At 43.0% G+C, this 11,209-nt stretch overlaps 1 protein-coding gene across 2 annotated transcripts in view; it reads right to left on the reverse strand.

Annotated features, from left to right (window-relative positions):
* Positions 1-10,829, reverse strand: part of MORC2 (MORC family CW-type zinc finger 2) — a 49,798-nt gene extending 38,969 nt beyond the window's left edge. For both annotated transcript variants that reach the window (XM_075718657.1, XM_075718656.1), the window contains exons 1-4: positions 10,762-10,829; positions 5,461-5,514; positions 3,883-3,917; positions 2,832-2,900 (exon numbers count right to left, since the gene is read on the reverse strand). In XM_075718657.1, coding sequence (XP_075574772.1) covers positions 2,832-2,900; positions 3,883-3,917; positions 5,461-5,514; positions 10,762-10,829 — 226 coding nt within the window. The remainder of the gene's footprint in view (positions 1-2,831; positions 2,901-3,882; positions 3,918-5,460; positions 5,515-10,761) is intronic.
* Positions 10,830-11,209: the final 380 nt, after the last annotated feature.

Raw genomic sequence — 11,209 nt, forward strand, 5'->3', positions numbered from 1 at the left:
AGCAGTAGTTAAAATTCTCAAGCCTAAGTATCCTCAGTAGTGATGCCACTGACAATATGGGAAATCCCAACCCAAGATGTGCTACATGAGATGCATTGTTTGGTTTTCTAATTGATTCCTATGTAGTCCCTTATGAAAAAAACAAACTTTTGGACCAGTACTATTAACCCTGTGGGACATGATGCTTTTTTAGAAGAGATCTGTACTGTGGCGTCACTGAATCTTCAGATCTTTTGATAACTTATAACTCTACAGCCTAAGATGTTTGCAGCTTGATTACAAATGTATTTTGATCTTCAGATCAAATGCAGCAAGTTCTCAATGCAATTGTAGTAGGAGTCACTTGACAAACACACCTATTTTTTAGAAATGTTAATCATTTACACCTTCCACTAATTTTAGTTGAGGAGCTGCCATTTGGCTTGACAATCAGGAGCTGTCAGACAGAGCACTCAAATTTGGCCTATTGCCCTTCTCTGTTTTCACAGCTTGTCAGACAAATCTAGAACTGTCCAACATGTTAGAACAAGATCAATGAGACTGAACAGCAACAGGACGGAGTAACACAGAGAATGTGTAATGGAACTGTTCACTTGAGCCATTCAGCTCCTCCCTCTGTGTGAAAGTACCTAGAGATACCTGGGTTCATTTACTCATCCTCCCAGAAAATGCCTCATCCAGCCTTCTAAGCTGTCCTTTCAGTGTACTCAGGAAGATCACATGCCAGTGTGGGCTCCAACAGCACTACAGCAAGTCATGTAGTTATTCTTTTTAACACGTCAGCTTTATGTACAACAAAAATAATCCTTAATTACAATTATCATGCAGGAAAATAAAGCACTCCCAAGCTCTATGATTTCTGCTGAAGGAAGGTCTGTATGGATGTCGATGCTATTTTCAAAATAAGAAGGGAGAAAAGTCTAATAAAAGGTTTTGTGCTGAAATCTCCTAAAATCAGCTTTCAGATAAGAGATCTTCAAGATGTCTTTAAAACTGGTAGATCCTGCATTATGAGAAATTAGAACTCAGACCCCTATAGCCAGGGACAAAAACAGAGAGAAGCCCATGTACGGAGTTAGAATAACAGACTCTCCTCAGTCACTTTTGTCCATGTTGACAGGCAAACAGTGCAGCAAATGGAGTTTCTACGTGGCTGCCCTTGGTGAAGTTACTTTCAAATGCATATCAAGCTTACTGTGACCATCCAGCATTGAAGCCATGAAGATGTGATAGCTAGAGCTAGACTCTGCATCAAAACAATATGTCTCAGACTACTGAAAATTAAGAAGGGCTTTTTTAAAAGCACTAAACAAAGTTGCATACCAATTTTACATTCTGAAAAGCAATGTCCTGGAAAGGGGCAAAGATAACCTCATAGCCTATTTAAAATAAAAAAAAGAAAATTTCAGACACAGAATGAACCACACTGATGCAAGCATCAAGACAGTCAACGGACACAAATTACATGGTATTTGCTGTATATGATGTATAGTGCTGTGAAACACCGCTACAACCCACAGTATCTGCCAACCTCCTTTACAGAGTATCTCAGACTACTAAAGTCAGGATAAAATCCTTCAAGATTTAGAAGATCAGTCAAAATAAGCAACTTAATAGTTAGACAATACTTAAATCCCACTTTGTCACAAAATCAGCAATATGGGAGCAACAACAGTGTAAAAGCTGCTATTAGACTCTGCAGCATTAGAACAGACATTTGTCACCTTCTACTCTCGATTCAGAGACAAACATGTCGTTTTCAAAACATGCAGAAAAGGTTGTATGTCTTCTCCCTGATCCAAAAGTTTGTGAGAAGGTCACAGTTAAGTCTCTGAACTTGTTTTATACAGGGCTTAATTGCTTCTTTCAATTCCACTGGTGACAGAAAAGTACTCTCAGACCTTTTTAGCATCCTTAATTGTATTCCAGAGAATACACCAAAGGTATCTAGAGTTCAAACCAAATTCCTTCATGCAGGTCACAAATCTGTGTAGCAAAGATGTTAATGTACTTTTATAAGCATTAATAAATGGAACTAAATGCTCACAAGAGGATCTTAAAGTACTAAGGAATCAGGTAAATAAGCACTGACTAACATTTTTGTTCTATCTCCCCCACCTTCTCCAAAACCTTCCAATTTAGCCAAACTTTTCTGCCCAGTAGAGAGCTCCTCACAGGAGGATTTATGTGTCTTCGAGACACAAAGAAGGTGGTGTGTGTTGACAGTGCCGTTCACTGATGCTAAAGCAAAACAAGAAGGCTTTTCTCCTGCTAGATACAACACGGATTTACATCAATTCTTATGGCGAGGCAGAAGTACATTTGTTACATTCTTCTCATACCCTAACGTTTTATATTGTGAAGTATTGTCGATCACAATGCCAGTGATGAAACAATGGCAAAATGCTTTCAGAGCTAAGCTTTCAATTTCTGCCAGGGCACACTTTCTTATTAGACCTGAGATACACTAACCGCTTGGCAGCCTCTAATGGGGAAAACACTTACGCCCATCAAAGCTTGTGCTTGTTCCCTTTTCTGGCTACACTATTCTCCCTCCAGCCCCAAGGCCAACTTCAGTGTGCTGGAAAACCACAGGTCAGGCTGACTCAACTCGATAATGCAGCAAAACAATTTTCTTTTGGCCAGATTAGTTTTCTGCAACTGAAGAGGTGAATAGTTTGACATATGATATGGTGTGAAAGAGCCATTGCAGAGGCAGGAACACGTATCCAAGCATAGAACATGCCCCTTTCAACACAACCAAGCTGTTAATTCAGCTTAAGCCATGAAACCTCAGCTTGAAAATGCAAGTGTAACTTCCTGTCACTTACTTGAATCCATTCCTGTTCCATCATCCAAGAAACATAGTATGAATCCACCTCGTAGGTCTTCCTGTCGCTCTATGAGAGAAGATTTATTCACTACTCTCACAAGCAAAAGTTAAAAGTTCCATAAAATAGAATCAGTGTTCACAACAGAAGTAACACTACAAACAGAACTTTCACAACCCCAATATGGCTAAGCTGTAAGAAAGAGCACCAGATTTTTGTTACAGAATGACTAAGAACTACTCCTGCATTTGAAACTGTATGTAAATATATGCTACAAGAGTATATTGTAAAAGCAGGTTTCTTAAGCATCCAGTATAAACAGCTACTCACTTTACCTGACTTCAGCTGAAGGCTGAGTGCTTGCCCAACTTATTTGTAAAGGTACTACTTTTTGAAAGACAACAGGCACTGGGGCACAGGACAAACAGTAGAATCATAGAATCATTTAGGTTGGAAAAGACCCTTAAAATCATTGAGTCCAACCATAAACCTAACACTGCCAACTCCACCACTAAACCATGCCCCTAAGCACCACGTTTACATGTCTTTTAAATGCGCATACGTGGTGACTCAACCACTCCCCTGGGCAGCCTATTCCAATGCTTGATAACCCTTTCAGTGAAGAAATTTTTCCTAATATCCAATCTAAACCTCCCCTGGTGCAACTTGAGGCCATTTCCTCTCATCCTGTCACTCATTACATGGGAAAACAGAGCAACACCCACCTCGCTACAACCTCCTTTCAGGTAGTTGTGGAGAGCAAAGGTGTCCCCTGAGCCTCCTTTTTCTCCAGACTGAACAACCTCGGCTCCCTCAGCTGCTCCTCGTAAGAGTTGTGCCCTAGACCCTTCACCAGCTTTGTTGCTCTTCTTCGGATGTGCTCCAGCACCTCAATGTCTTTCTTGTAGCGAGGGGCCCAAAAATGAGCGCAGTATTGGGCACAAACACCCTCACTCTTATTCTACCAGGTACAACACACATTTGCAGCTTAAATCCAAGTTAACTACTGACTTAATTGCTGACATGCAAGGAAGCAGCAGGAATGACTTACCAGTATAAATGTCTATTCTCGTGGCATCTGCATCTCTAAAAAGTAATAAAACACAATCAGTATTCAAATGTCAAATAAACATGACACAAAAATCCAGGCACATGCAATAATTTCCAAAATGAAGTGGCTGCACAGATCAAAGTCCACAAAGGCCCCACAGTCAGCACTAACAGACAAGTTAAGACACATTGTTCTACTTTTTGCCTACTTGAACCCAAACTCAAGCACAAGACATTGCTGCCACACAACTAAACCTAGTTACAGTGAGTATCACTGTCTTTTTAACAAAAGTCATATGGGGGGGTGTGGGAGGATCAAATAAGCACACACTTCTGAGCTCCCTCCTGTATGAAAAGAAACAATACCTACACTTTTTTCTGTCGAGCTGCCTATGAAAAGTTTAGTAACTCCACATAAAAATCCATCCAAATACATTCAAGGTTGTCATAGGAAACTGTGTCATTACAAGATCATTTAAGTAAAGCCCTTCATACACTGTGCATCCTCCTCTATATTTGAAAAAGCAGCGTATACAACACTACTGCCCTCTTCTCAAAACCCATTTTTAATTTTATTTTTCATGGAGACCATCACATACCCTTGGTTTGCTGATCAGAAGAGTGCAGCTGTAGTGCTGTAATAAAACCCCACTTCCCAAATGCCAAAGTCACTTTGTCTTGTCTTTGTATCTCCAGCCAAGTACAGCTACCTCCTTCCCAGAAGGCCAACCTCTCTTTTCCCAAAGGAGGAACCAAGGGGTTAAAGAGAAAACCACCCATTAATATGAAAGACGCTACATTTAACTACGTTGGAGCAAAAGCGAAAACAGCAACAGTGTGCACACGCATGGCTGATTCCCCACACCGAACTCTTCCTACACAGAAATCTTAAAGTTTCAGCTCCTTACATTATGAACTGCGCAGCACGATAATTCACACTTGATAGAAAATGATCTCAAAATATGTCCATAATGCCATATCAGAATATATTGTGAAGCTCAAGAGATAAGTATGCAAGGCTTGGGGCACAGCTATAGCCCAGATTCCCAAATGCAAACATGAGAAATGTGGCCTAAAACCTGTGGTTTCCAAACACCAAGTCTCTTCTCAAGTGTTACAATTGCTCTTACTGTTCTTGCTCTATTTTTCAGCACCCCGCTTCCGATTTCATTTTCATCCTATCACCATGCTTGATACTAAGAGTCAAGGATTATCCAAGTATCTTAAGAGTCCCAGCTCCAGTAATTATTATGTTACGGATTTCTTTAAAAAAAGGCAGACTGATTTTTTCTTTAAATCTATCTCGGGTCTTCTAACAATTTCCCTTCCAATCTGAGTTGTTCTACGATTCATTCAAACTTACCTTTTCAGGAATAAATTTGTTCTGGCATTTTTTTTAGGGGGTAGGTGTGGCAGTATAAGAGGACCAAATATTCATAGTAAACTGCAGCAAAGTCTTCTATTTTGTATTTTTCATCAAGTCTACCAGAAGTAAAAATCACTCAAGATCAACAAATAGACAGGCTAGTTAAATCTTAACCAAATTTACCTTGGGAATTAGGGAGTCTCAGGTACATACCTGGCATTATCTACAAGTTCAGCAAGGGCACCAAACAAGAACTCATGGGTAGTTCTGCAACAAAACAGAATCAGCAGGGTTACACTGACACTTAAAAAGAGAGACCTTTAAATAAACAAGAATCTCAACCACATTTTAAACAAATCCAATTGTATGTCTACAATACTAACATCCACCACTGACAGCAGACTAGAAATGAGAGTTTTACTGTCTACCAGAGACAGACACACAGCAGACAGGCTGCCCCAGAGTCTGATTCAACAAACTGCTGCTCACTATGGCCTAAAAAACATTGCATGGTAAACAGACAGAGCAAATTATTGACCTAATGACCCAGCCTATGAACCAGTCAACAATTCATACAAATCCTTAATTATTCATCACATTGTCAGGTCTCTTCATGGCAACTAAACACTGCCTATATGTAAAATATGGACAGATGAGGATTATGCGTAAGGTCTGTCTCCCCCATGCACATATTCACTTTGCAGAAGTTATTTCTGACCAGAAGAAGCTCTCAGATCCTGGGAGACTTCCAATAGCTGCAACTGCTCCTAATCCAGAGAAAGACAGTCTTCTGCCACCACTGTACCACACCACATCCAAACACAACACTAAAACCATCTAGCCCAGTGCCACTTCAGCACGATTTCAAAAGCCATTTTTAGTTTCCAGCCTCTTAAATGCCACCTTTTATAAATAGCACCCATTTGAAAGCCAGTAGTTATGTGCCTCAACCTTGAGAGAAAATACATGGTGACAAAACCTTAAAGAGCTAATAAAATCATTACAGTATCTCCACTGAACACCCAACTTGGTGACCAATCTTCAAAATCAAACAATTATTTCAAATGTAGATGAGCCACATCAACCCCAACATTAACAGCAACTACAAGACCTAGACAAACAGTTGCTGGAATTGGTTGCTTCTCATCGAAGATGCTCAATGAAGAGACTGAGTCCTCAGAAACTGTTCTTATCAACATGTTTCAGTTTGTATGAAACCTCTTCACATACAACCTGCTTTCACTACTACACAAAAAGGCCAACAGGTAGCCCCCCAAAAAGTGATGCTTACTCATATTTTGAGCTTTCAAAGAACAGATACATAGGCACTTCCCACACATAAAATACATAGCTGTCCATAACGCTAATAATCATAAAATGACCTTTCACATCCATCTTCGATGTCATATAACACCTAACTCATCAACGCAGCTCCAATCAGAGGTAAAAACACATCGGCTTTCAAAGTTATCACTAGAACCATGAGAATAGAGATTTTCATCTCTGCAAGCTCCCACTTCCCCATGCAGACACAAGAGACAGAAGGGAATGGTGTTTTGAAGACTATCTTCCCAATCAGAAAGCTTCCACAGAAGCTCAAACCTGGTATTCTTTCCTCTGAGCAAGATTTCCTGTGCACAGATTTCAAGTGCTCCCTCAAGTTTACGAGCACCTATTTAGCTCCGCAAATCAATATCCCAGAAGTTTATTTAGGAAGTAACCCATGTCAGGAAAAACCTATAATCAAATGGATGCTTCGGCACTAGTCTATAACTAGCACTGTGCCTTGCTAGCAGCTTTTACTCTACAATTTAAAGAATGCTTCGAACTAAGGAAAAGAATGCAAATAAGATACAAATAGGGATTTCCAAAGAAAGATATTGGAACAAAATAGCTGAAAATGTAGCTGTAGATGATAAGAAGAGAGGCAAGAGAAAACACGATTTCCACATAGACTGACACCATACTCAACTTGAACATCTACCAAAACTGGAACCTCTTGTGCTGGCACAGGCAAAGTGAAAATTTGCTACAGGCAAGTGAAATCCACTCCAGCTATTTATCACTAACAAAAATTTATATACGCTATAAATATCTTCCAGTCAGTATATTAATCTCAACAGTTATGCTTATCTTGTCAATATCTAATTAAAGACACATGAAGTGCTTTGGCCTGATTCAATCAAATCAACTTTAACAAAAACCATGGTCTTGCCTTACAGTCAAAAGTGCCTGAAATACTTAACATCCACCATTAGCAACTGGTGACAATACTCCCTCACCTCCCAAAAAAAAGCTTGGGATTATTTTACTTGCAACGTAAGTTTAAAAAACAAGGCAAACTGTCGGCAAAATGGGAGTCTATCAGAGCTTGCATATAACGTGGAAACACTTAAGCGTGAGCTAGACGAGCATCATCAGAGGCAATAGTAACCTCCATCAGTTAGAGCACTTGAAATACAACTGTTACTGGTCATACAACTGATGAAATGACACATGGAAGGGGGTGGAAGTGTTATCAAATTCTGAAGTCTCAGCAACAGCTCATCTTGGTGGAAGCAGACATGCTTGAACCCTCCCTCAACTTTCACTCGAGACAGCTCCATGCAGGAGTGCAGGCTTGACGAGGAACAGAACAGGCAAGTCCAATGCTGCCAATTTATTGAAATTTGGGTTACAAAAGGTCAAGTCAGATGACTCCGTAGAACACGACCAATTTCAAGCACTTCTACAAACAACCATTTGGAGTAACATCCCAAGGGAAGAAAAGCTTATTTTGTCAACAGTTCTTAGAGAATCACCCCTGTTTGAACCCAGTTGGACTCCTGATCCTGAATAGCCAGACAAGTACCTAATTACTAACGAAAGACGTAAGACTTCATTTTTGTTCTGAAGGAGGCCACATCTAGGAAAATGTTTAAGTTTGGCATCTGCGTCAGGAACAAGAGATATCTTCTCAGTACCGCACTCCGTTCCAGGCCAGAACAGAAAACATGCACAAGAAAAAATGGGAGAGCTTGCGCGTGAGGAGTTGTTGTTGGTCTGTTATTAATAGTATGCCTCAAGTCCACCATCCAGTCATTTTGAAGTCTTTCTATTTGAGTGACCTTCTTCCGCTCCAGCTGCATTCATCAGGACAGTTCTAGTTACAGAAAAAAACTCAAGTTCAATCACAAGCTAAATCCTACCTACTGTTAGAAGACAATTTCCACCGTTCAACTTCTAACAAACCCTTTCAATTTTGCACTACAAATATTAAAAATATGCAAAAGCAAGTTGGTTGGGTTAAGGTGTGTTTTTGTGATCATCTCACTGAACAGCTTTGGAAGTATCTTAAAGTAGCAGCATTTAATTTTCAAGGAAAACCAATGTGAAGGCAAGCAGGAGGCTCTGGGAAGTCAAAAAAAACAATGCACAAATAATTTTCACATTGTCCTGGTTTCAGCTGGGATAGAGTTAATTTTCTTCCTAGTAGCTGGTATAGTGCTGTGTTTTGGATTTAGTATGAGAATAATGTTGATAACACACTGATGTTTTAGTTGTTGCTAAGTAGCGCTTGCACTAAATCAAGGACTTTTCAGCTTCTCATACTCTACCGACCACAAAAGCTGTAGATGCACAAGAAGCTGGGAAGGGGCACAGTCAGGACAGCTCCATTATCAAAATCCCTATGCTGTTCTTGCACTGGTTTGGGTTCTCCCCCGCCCTTTTTTTCGTGGGGAAGCAGGTGTTGTTTATTTGTCATAGATTGGTTTGGGCTTTTTTTTTTCCTTTTAAAAATGACTTCCATTGTTTCCATTGCCATTCTTAGGAAAGCATTTGGCTTATGCGCTGATCCCCATAATGGCAAAAGGGTCTTCACTCATGATGGACAAAAAGCCCTGGCTTCGGCTTATTCATACACATTAGCTTCCAGCTCCTCCTAATACTTTTGTAATGCAGTTATGCATTGCAGACATGTAGCACACCGGAAGTAGACCAGCAGCATAAGCAGAACAGAAAGTATGGTGGCAACATAAAGTAGCTTTAATTTTTAATACTTCAGGGCAACAACACATCAGCCTTTTCTGCAGTACAGACATTATCTTCTTACGCAGACAGCCAGAGTTCTGGTGTTCTGCAGGCAAACACATGCTGCTGACAGAGCTCTGCCATACAGTCTTCTAATCCACAAAAACATTTGTTTTCTGCAGCTGGACATGAGTATTTCACAAATCAGCAACAGCACGAGGAACGTGACTCAGTATTGTCCATCATCTTCAGACACCAGACTGTTCACTCCACATGCAACCACTACCAGCCAAGCCGGAGAACAAAGCCACGGGACACAGACCCAAGGGTGACACTGGGGTGTTACTAGTTTTCTTCTCCTGTGCAAAACCCGTTACTTTTCTGATCCTGAAAAGAAGTGGATCATAATGCTCTTAGCATATGTGAGATTTGCCTTAGTTGCTCTTGCAGATATATCTTCTGTTACCAACAAAACCAGTCAGATCTACTTTGACATCAAGTTGACCATATTTCCGTACATCGGAAGTCTTTAGACTGCTGCAGACCACTGTGGTGCTTCACTCTAAGCTGGCCTTCACACATTGAAAAAGGAAAGTGAAAAGATAAGCTTGCACTTTATTTCTTCTTCCATTGACTGTAACAGTAAGAGTCAACTCTTCCACAAAATGTTAGAAGACAGTCTTATGCCAGTGACCAGGTGATCAAAATGAACAAATGCCAAATGTGGTTCACATTGTTCTTCCAGGGCAGCTCAGCCAGAACAAGCTCTTTCTTTAAACTCTTCTGTACGTGGCACTACAAGGCTTATGTGCAATATGCAGATCTCAAGATGGGTGCTTAACCCTGCTAAGCACTGTTTCCTGGTGGCGCTTCCCATTCTCTAGATATGAACTCAGAAGTAACACATTTTAAAGAAGAACTTCAACTCTTCTCAGGAGATTCTATTTTGGGGTATTTATCAGTGACAGGGAAAAGTCACAGCAGCTTCAAAAAGCTGATCAGAAGAAGAATATCTAATTCCTGCTTGAAATACACCTGCACAAAATATTCCAGCATGAATGAAATGAGATGCCATGGAGGAATGACAGCCACACACCTCTCCAGAGAGGTGCGGCCGTAAGGGTATGGCTGACCTAGAGGCTACACCCACTTCCTCCCGCGAGCCCCCCCCGAGGCCTGTCCTCTCCACACACCGTTATTCTCTATAAACCGCAGGCTCGCCCACAGTACGACATCCCTGCCCGGGCGTGTCCAGCCACCAGAGCCGGCAGCAGCCCACGAGGCGCCCAGGACGTGCGGTCAGGCGGCGTTGGGGCCGGCGTGGGGCAGCTCTGCCTCGCTAGGCCGGCACGGACCCGGCCGGACGCACCCATACTTACCTGCCGCCCCAGGCGCCGCGGCCCGGAGTGGGGGGCGGCGCGGCCGGTGCCGCGAGCCGTGGCACCGCCCCGCCGCAGCCCTACCCAGCGGCCGCTGCCCGTCGCGGCACGGCCTAGTACTCACGAGTTCGTATGCAGGTACTCGAAGGTGAGCTGGGCCCGGTTCAGGCTGCTGTAATTGGCCAAGGCCATGGCGGCGGCGGCCGAGCCCGGGTGCGGGCCCGGGCCCGGGCCGCGCTCCGCGTGCGCCGACGGCCCCCCGCGCCTCGAGGCCTCCCCGTCTGCCGCCGGTCACTGCCCCCGTAGGAGGCCAGCGCGGGGCCCCCGCCGGGCCGAGGCCGCGGCCACCGGCTGCTCCCGCCAAGCACCCCACCCGCCCACCGGCCCCGCTTTGTCTCCGCCGCGATTGCGATCGCGCCCCACAGCCCCCCAGCTGCCCCCGCCCGGCGGGGCGGGGCCGAACCGCTCACCGCCCATTGGGCGGGCCGTGGCACGTGACGGGAGAGCCATGGCGCGGGCCGCTGCGGCTTCTCTGCGGCCGCGTGACAGACGCACTCGGCCGGCGAGAGGCG

The sequence above is a fragment of the Pelecanus crispus genome, chromosome 11, assembly GCF_030463565.1.
Source record: "Pelecanus crispus isolate bPelCri1 chromosome 11, bPelCri1.pri, whole genome shotgun sequence".
Classification (NCBI taxonomy): Eukaryota; Metazoa; Chordata; class Aves; order Pelecaniformes; family Pelecanidae; genus Pelecanus; species Pelecanus crispus.